The 27,099-nt window shown below is 35.2% G+C and overlaps 2 protein-coding genes across 2 annotated transcripts; both read right to left on the bottom strand.

Moving 5' to 3' along the window:
* Nucleotides 1-970: 970 nt before the first annotated feature.
* Nucleotides 971-1,975, bottom strand: LOC117911681 (transcription factor PIF3-like). Its single transcript, XM_034826086.1, has 2 exons — nucleotides 1,493-1,975; nucleotides 971-1,294 (listed from the first exon to the last, which is right to left on the bottom strand). The coding sequence occupies exons 1-2, from the start codon at nucleotides 1,973-1,975 to the stop codon at nucleotides 971-973; spliced, it is 807 nt and encodes a 268-aa protein (XP_034681977.1).
* A 15,433-nt stretch (nucleotides 1,976-17,408) lies between these two features.
* Nucleotides 17,409-18,998, bottom strand: LOC117911682. Its single transcript, XM_034826087.1, has 3 exons — nucleotides 18,716-18,998; nucleotides 18,461-18,577; nucleotides 17,409-18,277 (listed from the first exon to the last, which is right to left on the bottom strand). The coding sequence occupies exons 1-3, from the start codon at nucleotides 18,996-18,998 to the stop codon at nucleotides 17,409-17,411; spliced, it is 1,269 nt and encodes a 422-aa protein (XP_034681978.1).
* Between the last annotated feature and the right edge of the window lie 8,101 nt (nucleotides 18,999-27,099).

Below are 27,099 nucleotides of genomic sequence, written 5' to 3' on the forward strand. Positions count from 1 at the left end.
AAATGACTTGGAGTCGTCACTTATTTTTGTTTTATTTTTAAAGGGTAAACAAAATAAGGAAGAAAACCCTAAATATGACTCCTTATTTTGGAAAAGGCGGTTTGTGCAAAACCGAATCGGGCTCGGGGGTTAGGTTACTTATCAGGAAGGTACGGTAAAGACTGTAGCACCCCTCTAAGTCCCTAAAGTCGGGTCTCTACTAATAAAATGAAGCTGACGTGACAATCAATAAGAAAATCAATGGATACTCAAATCGATCATGCACATATGGGAATCAGAACATGCATAGAGAATGACCAGAATGGGAATGGATGCATACCTGGGCAACAAGCCATAATGTGTTATCAAGAAATGGGATTAGTGTCTAATTAATGAATACAAAATATAGCTCACATGTCACTAAATCGAATACAGAATCACCAATGACCCACTTGACACTTCACTCAAGTGCATTTTTATTTTAAATAAAACTTCTTTGATGTTGGGCCCCACTAAAGCCCATTTTATTTCTTTGCATGAATTAATTCCAATAACCCCATTATTCAGAATTATGAAATTTGATTTTTTTTGCTTATTTTAAAACATTTTAAAAATAAAGGAAATGTGAAAATTGCTTGCCAAAAAGAAATATGGCAGCAAAATTTTATTGGAAATGAGATTTTGAGTGATTCTAAAAAAAATCCTAAAGATGAAAATTAAAAATAAATAAATAAATTATTTGATAAAAATGGAGTTTGGAAAATTAAAAAGTAAACGAGAATTCGAGAAATTATATGGAAAAATGGGAGTGTAGGGAATTATTTTAAAATTCTGAGATGAGGAAATAATAATAATGAAAAAAAATGAAGAAAGACACAACCTAAAGTTGCATGCCCAAGATGGCCATGCAAGCCATGCAGGAGGGATGGAGCTATTTTGGAGGGGTAAATCTTCAACAAAGATCAAGATCACGGGCATCACCTAAAGGCCTCTATTCTCTCATTAATTGGGTTGCTTCTGATGGATTCACCTCCAGTAACTTTCCCATCATCTCTTCAACTGGTTCTTTCAGCATCTGATCATGTAGAATGTAGTGCCCATATCCCTTAAGAAAAATAAAGGGATCAGAAGTTGATTGACCACCCAATCGACTTTGACTTAAATCCTTGACTTGTAACTGCAAATGCTTGATATAGTCAATGATATCATCAAGAACAGATGCTTTACCACCCTCAGAATGTGGGAGCAGTACTTGCAATGCTTTGAGTCTTTCAGAGATTCTTACTCTACGACGACGATCAGTTGCAGATGCCCTCTATCGTGATGCAATGCTGCGTGGTTTCAATTGGAAACAAGGTGGAACAATTGCTACTCTTGATTTGTGTATAGAAACATTAAAATTATCTTCATTTAGTTCTTGTGTCCTTGATGTACAATCCTAAGTGCATATATGGTATTGTGTACTGGTGAATTTGTTCACTTGTCCTCCATTATGTGGGTTCAGGTATGTTACCTCATTTTGACTAGAGCATAAAAATCCTGCCACACTTGTTGAAGCTTCATGGTGGTTATCGAGTACAGGGATAGACAATTTTTCCTTCCAAGCATCCATGATAAGGGAAGGATCAACAAGTTTAAAACCACATGCATTTTCCAAACTGTTATATAAAACCTCACTTGGAATCTCAGAGACCCCGTTTATAGCATGCAAGCTACCAACCGGTAAAAGGATGACGTCCACTATATCTTTTGCAGGAGCCTTATGGGGAAATGTTGAACTTTTTTCTCGAAATTTGACATAATTGTGAGATGTTGGTTGGCCATGAATCCACTGAGACAAATACAGAGCATTCGAAGGGTTCTCATTCTTTCCAGACCCCCTGGTAAAGTGATGGCTAGGATCATCTTTTGGTACATAATAAGCATCATTGATACTCCCACCAAAAGAAAATGACATCAATTGTAGAGGATTCTCATGCCCACCTTGTTCTTCCATATTACTCATGGCAAAAGCAGCTCCAATGTAGATATTCAGGTAGAGAGAGAAACGATAGAGGGGAAGAGAGAATAACAACAACAAATGAACATGAAACCTTTAACAAATGTGTTGAACCCACTTCATTATTTTATCCATGGGTCCAACAATCAGTGGATTAAGGTGGAAAATGTTTACCAGAACAGAGCATAAAATGCCTTAAGCTCTTCAAATATTAAACCAATAATCATCAAACCAAGCAACCCAACAAGCAGAGTAGGAATCACAGAGAATAAAACAGGAGAAATATGAAATATGAGAGAATATACGGGAAAAGAAAACCATAAATGGCCATACCTGAAGATATCTTTCCTGCTCCGGTAACTACTAGGCTTCCCCCACAAAGAAAACCCAGTTGATTTCCCACGCTCCTCTTGTTATCTCTCTTTTCTCACTAGCAAGCTTCACTGTCTGGTTCTTTTGTTAGCTCAGCTCTCAAAAACTCCTCTATACAGGTTGCCTTCCATGGTTTACCTGCCTAGCTCCCCATGGTCTCTCACCCGCTATATCTCTTATGCCTTTTTTTTTTCCTAACCTCGTTGAAAACACCTCTCTGTAACCAACCCCCCCCCAGTTTGCTTCTCAAGCTCAAAGAATCCCCTCAAGCCAAAGAACACACTCAAAATCTTTGTAAAACAACAACCAAAACGCCTCCCTCCTTGGCAGCTTGCTCTCCAAGCTAGCCTCCATCCTTAAAAATATCTCTCAAAACCAGCCACCAAAGCACCACCCCTCTAATGGCCTCCTGCAGCCTTTCATAACAAACCCGCTCCTTCTGAATATTCTCTCTAGGTGTCTCACTCTCATAGCTCCTCAAAAAACACCATCTGATTCCATAGTATCCAACTCAAAGACGACATGTGGTCTCTTAGGGTTGCAACACTTGGCAAATAAGCTGCATGAAAGTGAATCCCAAATGGGGGTCTACAATTTGAAATTAAAAAGAAATGGTTCATTGAAATGTTCTACAAACAGAAAAACATTATTATTAATCTGAGTATTAGGAATAACACAAAATAAACGAATAAAAAAATAAACAAATAAATAGATAAACAAATTACTCAAATGCATACGCAACAACAACCAAACTAACGAAAAATAAAACAAAAAAATTGAAGCATTTAACAGAATATGAAAGGAAATGAATCATATACATACACCAATATATACCAAAATGGCATGCAGAATAAATCCAATATATACAAAAATAAATGTAAAATAAAATAAAAATAAAAAAGAGGATAGGGATAATCGATATACCCTTTACAGTGCAATCCCAAATCTAGTAGCTCTCCACAGCTTCCTCAACAAAGCTTAGAAATGCCCACAAACATCTCAAACCTATCATAAAAGAAAAAAAAAACAAAGGAAATACAGAGAGTTTTTCCACAAAAATCCAGAGAGTCATCCCCCTTAACTGTTCTCCCCTTTGTTCATTTCTTCTCATTTTTTTCCTTTTTAATCCAAAAATTTTGGTCATCGATCAGCTCAACCCATGCCCTGTCTTCACCTACCCCAACTGCTTCCATGTTTCTCCATTCTCAGCACAGTGCCAAAACACTTGTCCAAACACCAAGAAAAACAAAAATCAAAGAGATTCAAATAAGCCTAATAACAATATCCAATAATATGTAAGCCCAAATCACACAAATCTGTAGCCCAAATCAACAATCATGTAAGCCCAACATCCTTAAAGCCCGTAAGCACAATCCAAAACCCAAACAAACAAAACCCAAATCTCCAAACAAAAAAACACTGTAGAAATCAAAAGGAAGAAAGAAAGGGTTACCTCCAAAATGAAAGTGGAAAGAATGAGTGTTGAGGTGGAGAGAAAAGAGAGATAGAGAGAGATATATAGAGACAGGGAAGATATGGTCGGAGATGGGGGGCAATTGCCGGCAATGGAGGAAACTGTCGGTCGACGATGGCGTCGCCAGCATTGGTGCCGTTGTAGTGGCGTCGTTGGTAGCAGTGGTGAGATGGGTAGCCATCATGGGGATGAGGGAGAGAAAAAGAGGGAAAGAGAGAGAGAGAGAGAGAGAGAAAAGAAGAAAAACAAAAAGAAACAATGGGGTGGCCGAAGCAAAATGGTGGTCGTTGGCGTCGTGGGGCCATCGGCAGTGGCACTATAGGTAGTGATGTGAGATGGGAGTGAGAGAGAAAAAAGGAGAAATAAGGAGAAAATAAAGGATATGGGTGTGGGGAAAAAGGAAATAAGAAAGAAAAAAGGAAAATGAGGAAATAAATAGGAAGAAAAGAAATAAGACGACAAAAAAAAAAAAGTAAGTGGCGGTTGTCATGGGAATGAGAGAGAGAATGAGAAGAAAGAGAAAATAAATAAATTAAAATAATAAATAAAAATAAAATAAGATAAAATAAATAATAATAATAATAATAAAATTAAAGTTGAAAATTAAAAATTAAAATAAAATGGGTTTAAAATATTATGTTAAAAATATAATAATAAATAAATAAATTACATGAGACAAATTTTGAGGTCTATAAATATACCCTTTTTCGGTAGAGTTTACAAGTAAAGTGAGTGTATACACAAATGAAACGAAGTGGGCTCTACCGAAGAAAAAGAAATACCATCAAATTTGTCCTAGTATGACACGAGCTGTCTTAAACTAAAACAAGAATAAAGAGACTCTAAAACCTTACAAAAATTGCAAGAATGAAAACTCCTAAGGTGTCTATAAAGACAGATTATGGATCCAAACTCCCTTATAAAAGTTTCCAAAAGTGACTCGAAAATCGATGTCAAAGTTGAGTAGCAATGAACCACCTAGGAGCACATGAATAAATGTGTACAAAGGAAGAAACCACACATCTACTATACGAAAGCAGGATGGAATATGAAGTTGTGAGGACAAAGTGTACAAAGACTAGAGTCACCTAAATCTAAAGGAAAGGATGGGACATGGTCGCCATGACCAAAAACACCTAAAATCGAAGAAGGATGAGACACGATCACAATGACCGAAATCACAAAACTAAGGAAAATGATGAGACATGATCGCAATGGCCGAAATCACCTAAAACATATGGGACGTGGTCGCAATGACTGAAATCACCTAAAACATATGAAGGATGCAGTCGTAATGACTGAAATCACCTAAAACATATGGGATGCGATCACAATAACTGAAATCACCTGAAACATATGGGACGCGGTCGCAATGACCGAAATCTCCTAAAATATATGGGACGCGGTCGCAATGACCGAAATCACCTAAAACATATGAAGAACGGGACGCGGTTGCCATGATCGAAATCACCTGAAATAGACGGGACGCTGTCGCAAAGACCAAAATCACCTAAAATAGTCGGGACGTAGTCGCAATGACCGAAATCACCTAAAACAGTCGGGACGCGGTCATAATGATCGAAATCACCTAATACATATGAAGGATGAGACGCGGTCGTAACAACCAAAATCTTCTAAAACATATGGGACATGGTCGCAATGACAGAAATCACCTGAAACAAACGAGACGCGGTCACAATGACCGAAATCACCTAAAACATATGAAGGAAGGGATGTGATTGCCATGACCGAAATCGCCTGAAACATATAGGACACGGTCGCAATGAATAAAATCTCCTAAAACATATGGGACACGGTCACAATGACCAAAATCACCTTAAACAAATGGGACGTGGTCGCAATGACTGAAATCACATAAAACAAATGAATGATAGGAAGTGGTCGTCAAGACCGAAATCACCTAAAACAAACGGGACGACGTCGCAATGACCGAAATCACCTAAAACATATAGGACGCGGTCACAATGACTGAAATCTCTTGAAACATACGATGGATGGGACGTGATCGCCATGACTGAAATCACTTGAAACATACAGGACGCGATCGCAATGACTGAAATCTCTTAAAACATATGGGACGCGGTCACAATGACTGAAATCACCTAAAACAGACGGGACGCGGTCGCAATAACCGAAATAACCTAAAACATATGAAGGACGGAACGTAGTCACCGTAATCGAAAGCACCTTAAATAGACGAGACGTGGTTGCAATGATCGAAATCACCTAAAACAGAAAATAACAAAGATGTAACCGATTGTATAAGGTGCGGTCTACATTAAAGATAAGATTGAACTGACATGATGATGATCTAACCAAATGGCTTAAAGACAAAGGATGTCGAAGATAGTGATGCAAACAATCTCGACACAAAAGGGAATATGCCCCAGTATGACAAATCGTAAGAATCGACAACTATATCAAAATGCAATGAAGTCTACTAAAGATCTAATGGTCTTAAAGAATGGGGTATGCCCCAGTATGCAAATCACGAGGGTCAACAACTAAGCTGAAAGGTGAGTGAAATCTATTGAAGGTCCGATGAATTCAAACAAGAGGGGTATGCCCTAGTATGCTGGTGAAAAGACTGAGATGTAGAATGTCATAAGAACTGTTGTACTCTGGGATGTGCTCGTCAACCATGCAATGGAGATGTCTAACCTCAAATGTGAATGCCAAACAGGACTATGTATTAGAATACTATGTTGACAAAGTAAAACAGACTGGTGGACAAAAATAAAGTTGACTAATACACAAGATGCAAAAAGCAAGCAAGTTAAAGCTCAACACGTCAACTGTCAAAATGAAAGCATCATCACACTAAAAAAACGGTAATCTATCAAGATCTACTATCATGGAAAATATTGAACTCAAAGTCCAAAAGGTACATGAAAGCTCAACTACGAAAGTCTAGGACTGGTCTACATCCTTCCATAATCCAAAAAGTAAGGTGTGAGGTCATGTGTCATAGTGAAATGTGTGGGCCAAAAGAAGGAAAATATTGGTCAAACTCTAATAGGATAGATATAAGCATAAAGATATCGAGAGTGGAATAACTGGGTATGAAATATAAGGGAGGTAGGTATCGAGGATCATCTAAGTATGCCGAGGAGACTAAACCCAAGGTGTCACCAAACCCATGATCCATCAAAGTCCTCCATCGAATGGCTATACCTCAATGTCAACGCATTGAACATGGTGGCTATGCCCTAGTATGAAATGATGATAACATGAAGCAATCTAAAGATCTCAATATCACACATCAGATGCTCTAACATAATGAATGAATATGATCACTCTCCAAAAGATGGGTATGCCCCAATGTATATCACATCACCCCAAATATCCACCACAAAAAAAAGGTATGGCCCAATATAAAGTAGTGTATCCAAACCAACTATTGCCGAGAGGGACCATGCCCTAGTGTATGTCAATAAATCAATCAATCTCAACTCATCCCACTGTTGAAAATGAAAACATCTCAACAAGACCCATGGACTCCTAATCTTCATGATCCAATGTAAAGAAGAATCTGATCACTTCCTAGGAATGACTATGTTCTAAGAATCCATCATCAATTGAGTGAAGTATGCCCCTGTGTAGTGGTCATCTCAAAATCAACCCTCGATTGAGAAATGTGTGCGCCCCAATGTGATGTATCAAGCAGAATGGATGCATACCCGATAAAAACTCTCTAAGGTGGTTATGCCCTAGTGTAGGGTCATACCACAACTCCTGGTCCATCATAATCAAAATGATCTTGAACCAATCCCAAGTATCACCCACATAAGAGTTATCAAACACAAAGTGTGATGTCATGGCCTTAGGGTAGTCTTAAGACTTAGGACGTAATGTAGGCTAAGGTAATAGGGTGAAAAAAACGAAAGGAAACTAGATAATCCTAATGATAAAACCTCATACCCTCATGTATAAAATGCAATATGTGCAGAGAGTCTCATAAACCATGGATATGAGGACGTCCAATATGAACATATCGGGGATGAAGAAAGAATCCAAGATGAATATATCGATGATGAAAGAGAAAAAATGAAGAATATCGAACTACTAATGGGATGTATAAGAATGATGTGTGGAAAATATCGAACACGAAATGCAAATTGATATGAACAAAGAACAATGTAGGCAATCAAGACAAATGAAATACCATGAGAGAAACAAAAAGATTGAAGGAAAATGAATGAGCACTAATCCACTCAAATCAAGTCATGGAGAATAGTCAAATCACCAATGTATGTAATGATGGAGAAGACAATGATCCAGAGTCTCTAAGAAAATGTCACTTGTCTCTCACACGTAAAATACATAATGAGATAGACACAAGGAAATGTGGGTCTTTGAAAGTTCACATACGAACTTTCATAAGCAACTTACTCAAATGAAGCAATCCTCAATGACCAATATCTACATTCAATGGAGAAAAACACTGTATACATACATAAATACATGCGCTTGTTACTTTTTTCTTTTTTTTTTTCTTTTTTTTTTGGCTCATACTCTAAATATCAACAAATGAACTCCACTGAAAATACATAATGAAATGGATATACTCTCAAACAATGATGTACATGAACTATCTCTGATAAGATGACTTTTTCAACTAAAGATCTCCAAACTAGTGTCCATGAGACAGAAATAGAATGGGACATGACCGTCCTCCATGCATTGAAATGTGAAAGATCATCACTCATGGCATAGAAAGAAACATGATGACAAAGACAAATGATAGAAGAAATGATATAAACAAAGAGGTATGATGAAAAATAATGGTAGGACAACAAAAAACAAAAATAATGAAGAATATTGAGTCAACAAGTCCATGACTCACGAGACTCCCGAATAAAGCATATATACACTAGAGGGCCCCTACCCCGGTGTAAAAGGTGAGCAAGACTATAAGAAAGAAAAGGCTATGATGGTCATGTGAGGCTCAAAGGGCTAGCAATGGTCCAAATGTCAATAAAGATAATAGGATGTGAGTTAACTGAAATGAAGGCCACCCATCTTACAACCGTGGTCTCAAACATCGTGCTCTCAAGCCCTCAAATGATCAATACTAAAGATCGATGCCCATCTGATATAACCACGTCAACCCTCTAGAATCGTGCACCAACCGTACTCCAAATACTCTATAATAATCTTAAAGATAATTCTCTCAAAGCAAAGTAAACGACGATCTCATCAAGCACATCTGCTCATCGTAAGCCACTCATCATCATCTCATAAAATCGATCTTGTATGGCCATGTCAACTCTTTAAAGTCAAATGTAAGGGCTCAATCTAGATGGTCCACAACAACATCTCTATCCATCTCAACTGTAAAATGGTATCCATACATCAACGTGCAAAGCTCACCATAGGTTCAATCATCTCAGACCATACCTAGTCGAAACAAAGAAGGAATGTAAATAATAGTATATGTAAGGAAGTGAGAGTCATGTAAAAGTGTGATGGAGTAATGCCATACAAAGCTCATCATGGATAGGTCATGAAGTCCAAAAGGTCGAGGTATGGATGTGGATGTGGATGTAGATGTAGACTAGTCTCAAACTTCCTAGGTCGATCCCCCGATCCTAGGTCAATAGGCTCAATATCCTTCAGATAGGTCAAGCTCAAGCGATCAAGATATGCAAGTGAAAGATGTCTCATATCGACAATGCAACACATATCAATACAAAAGATGTAAAATATGTTCATAAGAAAGAAAGGAAATATACTCATAACAAAAAAAATTGTATTACTAAATGTGCCAATGAGTACATCATGTGTGTAATGTAAAGGACTATGAACAACTGAACTCCCAACATGAACTATAAACTGAGACTTTGAAACAAAACTAGACTCAATAAATAAAAAATAAAAAAAACAAAAAAAAAAAACTCTAAGGACTTCCACAACCAAACCAAAGAGCATTCCATATTGAAACTTCTCAAAGTGACGCACCCATATCAACTGAAAGAAAGCCTCAGACAAGAAAAGTCAAAATGTCAAGTGATACCTGAATATCATCAACATCCATAATGCTCTATTAAAGACCAGAAGGTGGGGGAACTACATGCGTAGAATGTATAGGCAAGGGATTGAAGGTCACACTTGGTCCAGACAAGTTGACCAACCCAGCATCAATCAAATCTTGTATGGCATTGCGGAGAGTTGAGCAGTAATCTATTGCATGTCCCTGAGTCTGATGAAATGAACAATGCTCATATAAGCGGAAATGAGGAGGAATAGGATGTGGCAAGGGGCGTGGTGCCAAAGAAACAATCAAACTAGCATCTCTGAGCTTCTCAAAAGCTCTAGTCAAAGTCATGCCCAATGGAGTGAATTGTCTCACGAGCCTCTGTGTGTGTGGTCTAGGCAATGGGAAAGTAGTGGCTCTCGAATGTGGTGGTCATGGCTGCATGCTAGTCTGAGCAATGTAAGGCTATTGAACATAAACTGGATGATACTAATACTGTGGATGAGATAAATGAGCTCTGACTGTAGGAGACATGTAAGGTGAGTGATGTGTGGGCCTCTGATGTTGATAGCTAATAGTGTCAACCTCTCCAGACATACTAGATAATTCAATTGGCTTTTTCCCCTTACTGTTAGGGAAATGAGTAATATATGTTCATAATCCTCGAGCAATGACCTCCTCAACACTGAAAGTTGCATGAACTAGACTCTTAAGATCCTAAAATGAAATACCCACAAGGCGTCTAAAAAACCTCTATTGTAGGTTTCGAAGAACCATATCAATCTGATCCTACTCTTTAGGTCGGTTTATCATACCAGCCATATTTGCCCTCCAACGATTGACAAATGAAGAAATAGACTTGTCTAGCCTCTGTTTGGTGGCCTCCAACTCTTACCTAGATACATCAATGTCAGCACTGAAAGCAAACTGAGTTAGAAACTCATGAGCTATGTTATCCCAAGTGTGAAATCTCGAAGGCTCAATTGAGGCAAACCATCTCTGAGCTGCCTCGGTAAGTGACATGGGAAAAAAAGGTCACCAATTGTGCATCATATCCTATGTGCTCTCATGATTGTGTTGTATAGTCTCAAGTGAATCTTAGGACAACCAATCCCACTATAATGCTCAATATTCGGCATGCGAAACTTGGCGGGCAAGCTAGCCACCGGTACACCATCCTTATCATCCCAAGTCAAACCTTCATCCTATAATTTGATCTGTCTCATCCTAGACTCAAACATCTCAATCCTGGCCTCCTGCTCGACCAATCTAGAATCATCAGTAGTAGTAAAAATGGGAGGCGACACTGTGGTAGCAGATGGTGGAGCAGTCTCACAATCATTTGTAGATGGAATGGAACACCATGTGAAGTCCCAGGTGGAAGAACCTGCACTGTCTGAGATGCATGGGAAACTGTCTCGTCAGTGCTAATGCCAACTGGATGATGATCTTGGTGAGAACTCTCTATCTGATTCAAACGTCTACTGACCCTGCCATGAACTCTTGAATAGAAGCAAGTGTAGAAGTAATTGGAGCCAAAATATGTGCTCTAATAACACATATTCGATATGATTTGTGCACCAAAGGACATTCAAATCACCCAACTTGACGTAAATCAATACTAAGGCCCTAGTCATGAGTTTAATTTGTACTTTGGAGACTTATCTTAGGTTCAAGGGAAGAAAATGGTGCAAGTTGAATCACTTTAGATTTTGAAATATCAAGAAAGAGCTAAATGAGGAAATAAGTGAGTCAAGACTCATGAACCGTAAGAAAAGGCAAGACGAGGATATCATGAGTTTGGAAGATGAGAAATGACCATTATGGAGTAAGAAAGAAGGCATGAAGCAAGATTCAGCTGCATGGAAATTTAGAACTCAAAAATTTGATGGCATTATATACTCTGACTTTGAGGACAAATTTAGAGAAATTCCTAGAGTCCATTGTATACATACTATATTTTCAAATCTCGGGAAGTTAGGAGTCCAACGCTTCAAACGGTGTGCAAATCAGAGCTGAAATGAAGAAGTTATGGCCATTTGAAGACAACTGCACCAAGCTGGAAGGTCATTTTGAAATGATTTCGAAATTCAACTTATGATTTGAAATTCAACTTATGCATTTGAAATCCACTTCGAAATGACACCAATTTTGAATTCACCCACTGTCACTTTGATGTTTCACCTCCTCTACCTCGAGAATTGCATCTATTCAACTTATGAATTCAAAATACACTTCAAAATGACACCAATTTTGAATTCACCACTTCCACTTTGATGTTTTGCCTCCTCTACCTCGGGAATTGCATCTAGGGCACTCCATATGACCTAAGTGGACCCCACACGACTAGAAATCACCATTTTTTAAAATCATTTTTAGGAAATTATTTTGTAATAAGTGGCCAATAAGAGTGTGCCACATGTTAGGTAATTGATGGTATTATATAAACTCTCTCAATTCTAGGTTTTAAGGATCTTGGATTTTTTTTTCCTGAGAGTTTGACATTGAAGGTGGAAGAAGACGAGAGCTTTGGTTTGTTTTCTTTTTTTTTCTTTATTAAATATATTGTTTTTAATTTCTTTTTATTCAAATTATGGATTTTTACCCTATTATGGATTGTGAATGTGACATCACCCCCATGAGAGGCTAAGAGCCAACTTGGGGCTTGAAGCATGAAAACCTAAGGGCTAGGAAACCTATAGGGACAATGGGTAAATTATTATAACAATGAGATTAATTATTGGTTGGGTAACAATTTATCATTTTTTTTTTTATTCTATCCTTGTGAGTTAGTTTAGGGACTGATACTGTAGGTTATTACCCGATAGTAGTAATTCTTGGTAATTTTTTATCATTGGTTATCCTCGTCTTCCCTATCGTTATTTGCCCCAAAATAAAGCTATAAGGAGTAGGAAGGGTTAAAAAAGCAAATCTTAAACTAGGAATTAATCTCATTCATCTGATGGTTTTAGGAATCTGTTTTAAAAAGGAAAAATTAGGTTTCGGATGCAATTTTGAGTTATAGAACTCAACTTGATCGCGAGCGACCAAGGATCCCAAAACCCTAAGATCATATTACTTAAAAGACCCTTGTTTTCTCTAAGTTTTATACCTTAGGTTGGATTGTGGAAAACCCCAAACTTGAATCAATTGAATTTAAAATCAATATTAATTTTTTTATTAATTTAATTTCTTTTACTTAGTTTCACATTATTCACATATTGTTTTTCACTTTAGGATTTAAACAAAAAAAAATCATTTATTCTAGTATTGACAATTTCCATAAGCCAGTCCTTGAGGACGATACCTAGAATACTACAAAAGTTGTAGTGACTCTTTCTCTAGTTTTTCTTTACCAGGGTTGCTACGTAAAAAGGCTAAGTATTTTGGTACAATAGAGAAGTTCGGTCAAGAAATTGGCGCCCAATTTCCCAAACATTTATTTATTTTTTTCAAAACTGAGTTTAGCTTATGTAACGAGCAAGATACCGATGACTCCTAACTAGTTGGTTTCGGGCACCAAGGCTTGAAAACACAAGACCATTACCCCCTCATATAATTGCTCAAGCTTAAATCAGTCATTTAAAATTTTTTTTTCAATTTTTTTTTGTTTTTTTTTTTTTTCATTTTCTCCTTTTATTGCTTAAGAACAACTCCTTTTAGGCTAAAGAAATTATCTTAATCAAGATAATATAAGGCTATACATGCTTTGTGTGTGCTTTGAGTCTTAAATAGAAAATAACCATCAAAGAAAAATTGAAGGTATTCCAAGGATTCAACCTAACTATTTTTGCACTTAAAGGTATATAAAGTAAGTGAAATAATACTCTTGCTCGAACTGTATTTTTTCTCAAATTCTAAAGAATCAATACTACTTAAAGCATTCTCATGCAAAATAAACCATGAGTTACCAAGGCAAATCAAGAATCTTATTAGCTAACCAAAGATAACATGCAAACTTTTGAAAAAAATTTGGGCTAATAGGCCTTCCCCCTCAACCAAAATTACACATTGTCCCCAATGGGTAGGATAATGGGTCAAAAGAAAGGAAAAAGGAATATGTTACCTCAAGATCATCGAGTGAGAAGTTTGTTATGAGGACTTCATATAAACTATAGGAGCTTTATCACCTTGAACACATGTGAGGCTTACCTTTTCACTCCCTTGAAATTCGCATTTACCTATATCACTCGGATGTTTGCAAGCTAAGTTGCTACAGCTCATAAACTCATTAGTAAGTTAAAAACAACTAAAATAAATAAATAAATAAAAAATGCTAACCATATTGCTAATGACTAATTGAAAATGCAAAACTAAATAAAGGAAAATAAATAAATAAAATGAAACAAAATAAAATAGAAATTAATTAAACAAAAGTTTTACCTAAATCTAATTTTTACCTACTGGATTTTCAGAAAATACTTCAACCCTTTTGAACATCCCCATCAAGAAAATGGAGATTTTCCTCTTATGTCTCAAATCTTTCAATGAAATGCTTTAAGTGCTGACCATTAACTTTGAATTCATTACCAGTCCTCGGATTTCGAATGGTCACGGTGCCATAAGGGAAGACTTCTTTTACCACATAAGGGTCATTCCACCTTGACCTAAGCTTTCCTAGAAAAATATGAAGCTTGGAGTCGTACAACAACACCTTTTCACCTTGCTTGAACTCCCTTCGTAAAATAAGCTTGTCATGGTAGAATTTGTGTTTTTCCCTTGCATTACATAAGCATTCATAACTCTCATTTCGATATGCCTCAAGTTCATTCAGATCATATTTCCTTTTAGCCCCAGCTTGATCCGAATCAAAGTTCATCTTCTTTATAACCCAATATGCACGATGTTCGAGCTCTACAGACAAATGACATGTTTTACCATAAACAGTACGATACGGTGACATGCCAATGACAATCTTATAAGTTGTCCTATATGCCCAAAGTGCATCACTCAACTTGGTAGACCAATCTTTTCTTGTAATATTGACTACTTTCGTGAGGATTCTCTTAATTTCCCGATTTGCTAGCTCAGTTTGCCCATTCGTTTGAGGGTGATACGAGGTGGACACTTTATGCCTCACTCCATATTTTTACAAAAGAGTGGAAAAAGGCTTATTACAGAAATGTGAACCTCCATCACTAATGATTGCTCTTGAAATGCCAAACCTAGAGAAAATATTCTCCTTTAAAAATTTGAGCACCACTTTGTGATCATTGCTCTTGCATGCCACTGCTTTTACCCATTTAGAGACATAATCCACTCCCTCTAAAATATAGAGATTACCAAAAGAAATAGGGAATGGTCCCATAAAGTCAAGGCCCCAACAATCAAAGACCTCAACAACAAATATAATTTTGAGGCATTTGATACCTTGTGTTGATTTTCCCCAGTTGTTGACATTTTGTACAACTTTTGTAGTGAGTGTTATAATCCTTGAACATAGTTGGCCAATAGAATCCACTCTGTAGAACTTTTTCTAAAGTCTTCCTTGAAGCAAAATTACCTCCCCAACCTCCTTCATGGCACATTCGCAATATGTCTTGTTATTGATCCTCTGGAACACATCTTTGTATAATTTGATTTGGGCAAAACTTATATGAATATAGATCATCCCAAGCATAGTGTTTTGCCTGCGAAAGAAAATACTTCTTTGTTTCCATGTTTCATTCTGAGGGAAGCTCTCCGGTTGCCAAGTAATTGACTATATTTACGAACCAAGGCAACTTCTCCACTGCACAAAGTGCATCATCAGAAAACTCATCATTCATTTGTGCTTCCTTGAAATGTGACTCTACTTTAACTCGGGAAAGATGATCAACAACCACATTCTCTACCCCTTACTTATCCTTGATTTGAATGTTAAATTCTTGAAGGATAAGGATCTATCTAATAAGTCTTACTTTGGCATCCTTTTTGTTGAGTAGATATTTCAAGGTCAAATGATCAGTAAAAATTAATATAGAAGTTCCTAAAAGGTAGTTCCTAAATTTATCAAGTGTGAACACCACTGCAAGGAGCTTTTCAATAGTTGTGTAGTTCTTCTAAGCATCATTAAGGGTCTTACTAACATAGTACACCACATATGGTTTTTCATCATCTCTTTGACCCAATACAACTCTCATTGCATAGTCACTGGCATTACACATCAACTCAAATGGAAGAGACCGATTAGGAGGTCTCACAATTGGTGCAGTAGTGAGGAGTGCCTTTAGCCTCTCAAAAGCTTTTTGGCATGCTTTAGTCCATATGAATTCTGCATCCTTAAGTAATAAAGCATAAAAAGGTTGAGAGATTTTTGAGAAGTCCTGTATGAACCTTCTATAAAAACTTGCATGTCCCAAAAATTGTCTCACCTCTTTAATAGAAGTAGGCGAAGATAGCTTTGAGATGAGCTCAAATTTTGCTGGATCTACCTGAATGCCCTCTTTAGAGATGATATGACCAAGTACTACCCCTGAGGTTGCCATGAAGTGACACTTCTCCCAATTTAGGACCAAGTCCTTCTCAATGCACATTTTCAAAACTTTTTCAAATTGAAGAGACAATCATCAAAGTTCTTCCCATAAACAGTCAAATCATCCATGAAAACTTCCATGATTCTCTCTACCATGTCACTGAAGATACTAAGCATACACCTTTGAAACGTGGCCGATGCATTACAAAGACCAAAAGGTATGCGCCTATAAGCATGGGTGCCAAATGGGCATGTGAATGTGGTTTTCTCTTGATTCTTCGATGCAATGACAATTTGAAAATAGCTTGAATAGCCATCGAAGAAACAAGAATAGTCATGACCAACTACCTTCTCCAAAACTTGATCTAAGAAAGGTAATGGAAAATGATCTTTCTTAGTGACTGCATTCAACTTCCTAAAATCAATGCATACTCGCCAACCTGTACTCAACCTTGTAGGAATGAGTTTTCCTTCATCATTCTTCACCACAGTTATCTCGTTTTTCTTAGGTACTACTTGAGTGGGACTCACCCAACTACTATCAGAGATAGGATAAATAATACTTGCATCTAAAAGCTTCAATATCTCATTTCTGACTACATCTTGCATAAGGGGATTTAGTCTTCTTTGTGGTTGCCTTACTGGTTTTGCATTCTCTTCCAAATAAATATGATGCATGCAAATCAAGGGATTTATCCCTTTCAAATCTGAAATGGACCAACCAATTGCTTTTTTATTCTCTTTAAGCACCTTCAAAAGTTTGATTTCTTGCTCTTCAGTTAATGTAGCTTAAATGACCGCAGGTTTTTCTTCATTTTCCCCTAAATAAACATACTTTAAACCATGTGGTAGGGGCTTTAACTCTGGTTTGCTGATTTCAACCTCTTCCTTTTTGCCTTCTTCATCATTTTCAACATTGTTCAAAGATTGAATGGTACATTTTTCTTTCCATTTTGTAGCAACTTGAACACGATTGTAGAGAAAAATTCATCTATATTTTCTTCCATTAACTTTTCTGTGTGTTCTTGCATCAAGGCCTCTATAAGGCATGCTTTCTTATTCTTTACTTCATCATGGTTCATTGGTTGCTTGCATAAATTGAAGACATTCATTTCATGTTCCCAAAAGATAACTACATCAATCCATTCTGACAATTAATGAGAGCATTGGTTGTAGCAAGGAAGGGTATCCTAAGAATAATTGGAACAGAATTCACACCCTTTTTCAACGGTTCTGTATCTAACACCACAAAGTCCACTAGGTAGTAGAACTTTTCAACTTGCACCAAGATATCTTTGACTACTCCTCTAGGTACTTTAATCGAACGGTTTGCTAAAGAGAGTGTAATGGTAGTAGCCTTAAGCTCTCCCAGTCCCAATTGCTTATAGATTGAATATGGAAGAAAATTTACACTAGCTCCCAAATCTAACAAAGGCCTTTCCACGAATGAGTCTTCAATCGAGACCGAGATGGTAGGACAACCTGGATCTTTGTACTTCACCATTACCTTATTCTCAATGATGGCACTGACTTGCTCGGTGAGGAATGCTTTCTTGCTTAATTCAATCATTCTCTTCACAGTGCATAAGTCTTTGAGAAACTTTGCATAAGCAAGCACTTGCTTGATCATATCAAGGAATGGAATGTTGATCTTCACTTGCTTCAAAACTTCCAAAATCTCCAAAGCTTTATTTCCCACTTTGTGTCTTTGCATAACTGAAGGGAAAAGAAAATGATTGGAAACAATCCTTTTATCTTTGCTCACAATGACTTCCTCATATTTTTCATACTCTTTCTCATTTCTAGCATTTTTCTCCACAGTTGGTTCATATCTAGCAGGAATATCTTCACTTACAAGTAACTTGGGCCCTTCATATTCTTTCCCATTTCTGAGTGTGATAACTACATTGCAATCTTCCTTTTGCCCTTTAGAAACTTCATTTACACCTCTCGGATTTTTCTGTGGTTGAGCTGGGAATTTTCCTTTCTCTTGAGATAAACCTACAACAAGTTGGCTCAAAGTGGTTCGAATATTTGCTAGTTCTTGGGATGTTTAAGCATTTATCCTATTTTGATCCTCATTACGCTTGTATTGCTTCTGTATAAACTCTTTCATCATATATTCCAGATTTGAGTTAGATGATAAAGTTTGATGTTGCTGTTGAAAATTTTGAGATGGCATACCTTGTGGTTGAAAACCTTGCTGCCCATTAGTCTGATTACCCTGAAATCTGTTTCCTTGTTGCTGAAACTGGTCATTGTTACCTCCTCTCCATGATAGATTTGGATGATTCCTCCAACCTGGATTATAAGTGTTGGAATATGGAGAATTGCTAGAATATTGTTTGTATGTCCCTAAGGCATTGGCTTGCTCCGTAAACATGTCTTGCACTGCAGGTAGAGTGGGACAAGATTGCACACCATGTTCCGTAGACTTACATATCAAACACAATTGAGTTACCCCTTCATTAACTATTTGTACCTCTTGAACTCCCTTGGCTTCTAAATCATCTAACCTTCTCATAATGGTTGCAAACTTTGCTTGGACATCTAAACCCTCTGGTAAGGTATACACTCCACTAGCTCTTGCCCTGTTCATTTTTCTATCTTTAGGTGATTCCTTGACAATTGTTTCTTCCCAACTTCTAGATACCTCGGCAACATAATCAAGGAATTGAAATGCTTCATCGGGGTTTTTATTCATGAAATCTCTTCCACACATAGTCTCGAGAAGTTGTTTCATTAGTGGTGACATGCCTTCATAGGCAGTCGTGGCCTATTGTTATTGCTGTTGGATTCTTCAATGTCCTCCATATTTGGTTGAGATTCCTCGGTTGTTCTTTGAAGGCTACCTGAAAGATCTATTTCCTAACCAAGCATAAAACAGAAGAAAAATATATATAAAGATAAAAAATAAAAGAATTAAAACAAAGTAATGCACTATATCCTAGTTATAACGATTGCCAATCCCCGGCAACGACGCCAATTTCTTGATCGAACTTCTTTATTATACTAAAATACTTAGCCTTTTTACGAAGCAACTCTGGTCAAGAAAAACTAGAGAAACAGTCACTACAACTTTTGTAGTATTCTGGGTATCGTCCTCAAGGACTGACTTATGGAAATTGTCAATACTAGAATAAATGAATTGTTTTTGTTTAAATCCTTAAGTGAAAAACAATATGTGAATAATGTGAAACTAAGTAAAAGAAATTAATAATAAAAAAAATGAATATTGATTTTAAATTCAATTGATTCAAGTTTGGGGTTTTCCACAATCCAACCTAGGGTATAAAAATTAGAGAAAACAAGGGTCTTTTAAGTAATATGATCTTAGGGTTTTGGGACCCTTGGTCGCTCACGATCAAGTTGAGTTCTATAACTCAAAATTGCATCCGAAACCTAATTTTTCCTTTTTAAAACAGATTCCTAAAACCATCAAATGAATGAGTTTAATTACTAGTTTAAGATTTGCCTTTTTAACCCTTCCTACTCCTTATAGCTTTGTTTTGGGGAATAATGATAGGAAATACAAGGATAACCAATGATCAAGAATTTCCAAAAATCACTACTATTAGGTAATAACCTTCCGTATCATTCCCTAAGCTAACTCACAAGGATAGAATAAAAAAAATGATAAATTGTCACCCAACCAATAATTAATCTCATTGTTATAATAATTTACCCATTGTCCCTATAGGTTTCCTAGCCCTTAGGTTTTCATGCTTCAAACCTCAAGTTGGCTCTTAGCCTCTCATGGGGGTGATGTCACATTCACAATCTATAATAGGGTAAAAATTCATAATTTGAATCAAAAGAAACTAAAAATAATATATTTAATAAAGAAGAAAAAGAAAACAAATCAAAGTTCTCATCTTCTTCCACCTTCAATGTCAAACTCTCTGGAAAAAAAATCCAAGATTCCTAAAATCTAAAATTAAGAGAGTTTATATAATATCATCAATTACCTAACATGTGGCACACTCTCATTGGCCATTTATTACAAAATAATTTCCTAAAAATGATTAAAAAAATAATAAAATAGTGATTTCTAGTCATGTAGGGTCCACTTAGGGCGTATGGAGTGCCCTAGATGCAATTCCCGAGGTAGAGGAGGCAAAACATCAAAGTGGCAGTGGGTGAATTCGAAATTGGTGTGATTTTAAAGTGGATTTCAAATTCATAAGTTGAATAGATGCAATTCCTGAGGTAGAGGAGGTGAAACATCAAAGTGGCAGTGGGTGAATTCGAAATTGGTGTCATTTCGAAGTGGATTTCGAATAAATAAGTTGAATTTCAAAATCATAAGTCAAATTTCGAAATCATTTCAAAATGACCCTCCAACTTGGTGCAGTTGTCTTCAAATGGTCATAACTTCTTCATTTCAGCTCTGATTTGCACACCGTTTGAAGCGTTGGACTCCTGACTTCCAGAGATTTGAAAATATAGTATGCATACAATGGACTCTAGGAATTGCTCTAAATTTATCCTCAAAGTCAAAGTATATAATGTCATTAAATTTTTTAGTTCTAAATTTCCATGCAACTGAATCTTGCTTCATGCCTTCTTTCTTACTCCATAATGGTCATTTCTCATCTTCCAAACTCATGATATCCTCATCTTGCCTTTTTTTACGGTCCATGAGTCTTGACCCACTTATTTCCTCATTTAGCCCTTTCTTGATCTTTCAAAATCTAAAGTGATTCAACTTGCACCATTTTTTTCCCTTGAACCTGAGATAAGTCTCCAAAATAGAAATTAAACTCATGGCTAGGGCCTTAGCATTGATTTAGGTCAAGTTGGGTGATTTGAATGTCCTTTGGTGCACAAATCATATCGAATATGTGCCATTAGAGCACATATTTTGGCTTCAATCAAGAAGGTAGCTCATTTGACATCCCAACTGAACTATCCGAACTCTGATGTGAATCTGCTCTGATCAATCGACCTCCAACTCTCCTCCAAGAATGTTACTCTAGACTCACCCAACTCCTAAACTGACTCCCTACAATGCAAACAAAATGGATGAAGAACACAAGATAGAACCCTAAAAGACAACCATACAACATGCAAACACATGGTCCTGAGGTGACAATCTAAAATCTGGATGTATGATGAGAACTCTAGAGTCATAAAGGTGTCCACTGTGAGATGCCTACAAATATGACTAAAGAATTTCTATCAATAATCCAAAACATGAATGAGGTGTAAAAAATAACACTGTCATGAGATCAATACTCCATTTATATAAAAAATCTTTGATTCACTTTCAACCCAAACTTTATAAAAAAAAAAAATGATAAGGTGATAAAGGTGAACCTCTCAAAAATGGTGTGAATGTGAAAACATGTCTTTCACCTTTCTATAATGAAAATATCTAGTTGAAAATAGAAATAGGTAAAATGACCAAATAATGAGGTGCTGAGCCCATGATAGGTGAATAATGTAAAAAAATGAGCATGATCAATGAGCATATGCCAAAATGTCAAGTAGAAAGTGACAACAAACCTAAAGAATGTGTCAACTCAAGAAAATAAAACCATTTAAAGCTTTAGGGAAAAAGTGTGCTAGACTCAACGAGCAATAAGAAGAAACCAAAACCATATAACAAGAGATGGTCCAACTGATACTCAAACTCGCACCAATCTCTAAGCACTCTCAACTAAAGAACAAAAGAGAGAGTATTGGATCCAAACTGTAACTAAAGAGGGTTTGAAGGGCCTCAGATGCACCCACGTGTAGGAAAGAAGTCCTAGTCAAAAGATCTAAGGCTCAACCTACAAGGTTAAAATGGCTCTAAAAAGAGAATGATTGACTTTAAAAGATCCCTAGCAGAAGCGATCGTACCCACCAGTGGTATGCAACCCTCCGCACGCCTCCTAAAAGACGAGGCACTTCCATGCAAGGTGGTCATCACCTCCACACATGCACTACCTGGACATCCCAAGGGGTTTCCTATAATGAAAGCTCTCACAACTCTCAGCACTTAGTAGTCAACTAAAGTGCACAGTGAGTGGTGTGGGTGCATCAGAAAATCCTATCAAATTAAGTGAAAATAAAACACATTGGTCACACAAATATCCTGAAACCTAGCTATGGGCTATACAGGTCTTCAAAGATCGGACTCCAATCAACATTAGTATGTCCACCTCCTTTATAATGCTTCCAAACATCGATATAGCTCGTTGCTAGACTCTACTCCTAACCACTAGCTCAGCTAGAGGAACAAGTACACACAATGCCTCACACTTTCAAATGTAAGAACCGAAACGAAGGAAATGATCAAAACCAGAGGGTTGGAGGTAAGAGGATAGAAGTGCGACCCACATAGACAAACAACACATGCATCACACAGAAGAAGAGCAGTCATGCACCAAGCAATCATGCAAAGAATAGGTATATCACTCATATCTACACACTAGTTAGGTAGAGATAGGATAAACAAGATAGGTATATAGTAGAATGGATAATATGTTGAGACAAACAAGATAATATACAACAAATAGAATCAATCATGTCAAGATGAATGAAATATACAAAAATGAGAATATACATGTCCAGGAAGCAAGATAATCATACAACAAGAAGAGTCACTATGCTGAAGTGGGTAAGAGAATCAATTGATGTAATAAACATGTGAACATCTCCAATGAACAATAATAACTAAATATGAATCACGGATAAACATATCAAAGCTCTCAACTTGTAATCAACACCCAATCATACAAAAACACATAGAGAGGGTTATCCACTGATCGACTAATCAAACGCCTCATTTTCCTCAACTCGAGTTCAAGTTTGACCTTCTAAAGATCCCCAGCGGAGTCGCTAAGGTGTTTATTGTTCCTTTCTCTATTAAAAAAATATTGACACTTTTTAATATATGCTTGATTTCTTTTACTAGTTCAATATATGACTTAGTCCAAATAAGTGCATTTTTTTTAAGCCTTTTGTATAAGAATTTACAAATGATTTATACAATTTTAAAGTAATCAAAAACATAATTTAAATAACCTAAAAATCTTTATAATTGTTTATTATATTTTATTTCATGAGGAAATTTGTCAACAAATTCTATTGATCTTTAAATCAATTTTGTCATTTCTTAATAAATCTCATGGCCTAAAAATCTTATTTTTATTTGAAATAGTTTCAGTTTTGGAGCTGAGCATGTCATTCCATTTTCTTTTATTAAATTGATTTTTTTTAAATGTACAAAGTGTTTTCCTAATAGCTCAAAAAATATTAAAACATCATCTATATATACAATAATGAATTTGAAATGAGAATTGAAAATATTATTCATAATATTTCAAAATTTAGAATGGGTATTTTTGAGACGAAAAGGCAAAACATCTCATTCATAATGACCGAAAAGAACTGTAAAAGCAGTTTTGTATCTATCTTGTTCTTTAATTTATACTTGCCAAAATCCTAGTTTCATATCAAATTTTGAGTAGATTATTGTACTATGAAGTCTATTTTGAATAAATCTTGTTTATTAGGTATATTGTACCAATGAAAGCTTTCATGCAAACAAAATTAGACCAAGAACATAAGGATAAAACAATCACATACAATACATGAGGTTTTAATGTACTTAAACCAAACATGTCTACATCCACAGATGAGAGAGAACTTTCTACTATACAATAAAGAACATTACATAGGACAAAACCAAATATAACTATTGGGTTCCCGAAACATCCCATGTTTCCCCACATCCTACCACGAGCTCCCTCGCTCCATCAGGTATTTCTTGTTCTCTCTCACATCTCTATCCACCTCATATAGTCTTTGTAAACCCATCTCGATTTCATAACTCTTTCCTCTCATAACGTAGAATATCAATCAAGATATTCTAAACAACTTTCCTTATTTTATAAGAAAATCTAATATTATAATGATATATCAACTTAGGAAATATTCTATACAATATTCTTTACAAAAATGAATATTTAATAATTAGGAATTTGGGACACTTCCCAACAATCTCCACCTTGGACCAAATTCCACCAAGTCAATCTTCCATTTCTCCATGACATAGACTTTTTGTATCACATATTGATAAGAGAGCAATCAACTCCACCTTTAATTGAAATTCCTTTTGTCTTCGTCTTGTGTGCTCTATAATATTTTATTCTTCTAAAAATCTTCAACCTAAGACTCTAATACTAGTTTGTTATCCCAACGAAAGCTCTAATACTAGTTTGTTTTTCCAACAGAAGCTTTCATGCAACCATTGTTAATTCAAGAACATAAAGACAAAATAATCACACATAAGGTACATGAAGTTTTAACGTGGTTCGACCAAACATGCCAACATCCATGGATGATAGAGAATCTTTTTACTATACAATAGAGAACATTATAGAGGACAGAACCAGATACAACTACTGGGTTCCCAAAACATCTCATATTTCCTCACTCCTTGTACATACTCTACCACAAGTTCTCTCGCTCCACCAGGTATCTCTCATTCTCCTTCATATCTCTATTCACATTGTATAACCTTTATAGGCCCATATCCATCTCATGACTTTTTCCTCTCATAACCTAGAATATTTATAGAGATATTCCTAATAACTTTCCTTATTCTATAAGGAAATCTAATATTATAATAATATATGAAATATTCTATACAATATTCTTTACAAAAAGGAATTTTTACTAATTAGGAATTTGGGACACTTCCCAACAAGGTATAGAGTATCTAATCCATTATAATAATTTATTTGTTGAACATAAAAGACGTCACAACTCCAAGGAGATTTTGATGGTCTAATTAATTTCTTTTTTAATAAAGAATCAATTTTTTGTTTGCAGTATTCTAGAAGTTTTTCATTCATTTGTATTAGCTTAGCTTTAGTAGGTATTTTTTACTTATCAAAATTTTGAATATATTCTTGTCTCATGTTTCTTTCTTTTCCAGAATGTGTTTGGAAGGTCATAACAAATTTCTTTTTGAAGAGATCTTGAATTTCTTTTATTTTCTTTTAAACCTTGTCTTCTAAAAGTTGTTCTTGTATGTTCTTATATTGAATTTCTTTTGATAGAAAATTTATATGAGTTTGTTTTCTTTGAATCAAATTTATCTTTTTATTTATTGAATCACTTTGGAGATGTATATATTTCTTTTCTAATTAATGGATATATAAAAGGAAAGAGAATTGTGTTTCCTAATATTGTAGTTTTGACACATTTTTGACTTAATTGGAAAAGGTAAAGTAAGGTAATAAAGGGAATTTCTAAAATTAAGGGTTCAGTTAGGTTTTGTACTAAGATAAGCTGAGTTCTAAAATAATATGTATTTTGGCATTTATGAACATTTTGAAGTTTGTATTCTATTTTTAGTTTACTATTGTTTGCAAAGTAAAGTACTTTTTGACTTGTTTTTTCATAATATTGAGTAGGTATTATTCCTTATTGCATACAATTCATATTTGCTCCCAAATATATTAGAGTTATCATTTTTACCTCAAAGTCTTCAACTATTATTCTTATTTTCGTCTACCATCTTTGAAAATTTACTTTAGATATTATATTAATGAATGTTTTTGTAAAAGTTTGTTTATCTAGTATTATTATTCCTAGATTTTGATTATTTGGTGTTTCAACATAAGTTTCTTGTTTAACTTCTATTAAAATTTTAATTTGCTCATTTTCTTATTTTAATTGAGTTATTTCTCCTTTTATTTCTTGTATTTCAATTTGCAAATCTTCAATAGTTATAGGTTTTTTTTTTTTTTTTTAGCATGTTAAATATTTTATTCATAGTGTATTGAATAGATCTATATTTTGGGACTTTATTTGTATTTTCAATGAGAATTAAATCTTTTAATTAAGTTTTGTAAATATTGTCTTTGTGTCTCTACATCATCTATTTTATCTATAATATAAAAAATATTTATTTATTTACTTTTGAAGATATTGCATTTATTATTTTGTCTTTGTTTTCAATTTTATTCATTATTTCCATTTGTTTGTCTTTTTCCTTTTTGTTCATTTCAACTTCTTCAATTTTTGCTTTTAATGATGTTGGTTCAACCTTTTCAACTTTTTCAATTGATGTTTTTATGATATTGATGTTTCTCCTACTTTTTCAACTTTTTCAACTTTAAAATTTTCAATTCTTAGAAGTCTTATTTGTAATAATATTTTTGTTAATGTTGTTGTTTCTCCTACCTCTATTGAAGTAGAAGAAAACAAAATTTTGTATCATTTTCGTTATTATTTCATCATTTTTCTTTTAAGATTTGAATTTTGATTAAAGAGTTTATTACTTGGATTGTTCTATTGTTAATGTTACGATTCTTTTAAGAGGTTTCTTAAACTTGAAAAACCAAGGGAAGATTTGTTGCATGCATTTTTCGTATTGTTTTCTCAAAACATATGTAACTTGAGGTTTGAGAGTTTTGAAATAATTTCTTTTTGCATCATTATAAAAGGAGAAATAATCTTATTTAATCTATTCAACATTAGGAACAAAAGGATTTTTTCTTTCATTATGACATTTTTTTAATGATATTTACATGTAAAGTATGTGTATTAGTTTGATTAGGAGATTTGACAAAGATTCATCCTTAAAAATAGGAACTTTTGGAATAAAGTTTGAAATATTTGATGAGTTTTGTAACTGATTTTCAATTTGAACCATTTCTGTATCTAATTTTAAATTATTAAATTATTTTTTTAATTAGATTATAATAAATCTAAATTTTGACTAGCAAAGTCATGTTGACTAAATGATGAAACTAATAAATTTGCAATATATGAAAAGTTGTCTAACTTACATGAATAATTTTCTAAATTATATGCAAAAT

This window comes from Vitis riparia, chromosome 3 (assembly GCF_004353265.1).
Source record: "Vitis riparia cultivar Riparia Gloire de Montpellier isolate 1030 chromosome 3, EGFV_Vit.rip_1.0, whole genome shotgun sequence".
NCBI lineage: Eukaryota > Viridiplantae > Streptophyta > Magnoliopsida > Vitales > Vitaceae > Vitis > Vitis riparia.

Excerpts from the sequence above, each read along its gene's own strand:
- LOC117911681 (XM_034826086.1), bottom strand. The coding sequence starts at position 1,975 with ATGGAAGAACAAGGTGGGCATGAGAATCCTCTACAATTGATGTCATTT. Across the intron at positions 1,295-1,492 it reads TATGCTCTAGTCAAAATGAG|AGGGCATCTGCAACTGATCG; the intron begins GTAACATACCTG and ends GCATCACGATAG.
- LOC117911682 (XM_034826087.1), bottom strand. The coding sequence starts at position 18,998 with ATGTGTGGAAGAGATTTCATGAATAAAAACCCCGATGAAGCATTTCAA. Across the intron at positions 18,578-18,715 it reads AACTCAATTGTGTTTGATAT|GTTGGAGGAATCATCCAAAT; the intron begins GTAAGTCTACGG and ends CTTATAATCCAG. Across the intron at positions 18,278-18,460 it reads GCAAGGTTTTCAACCACAAG|GTTTATCTCAAGAGAAAGGA; the intron begins GTATGCCATCTC and ends AACTTGTTGTAG.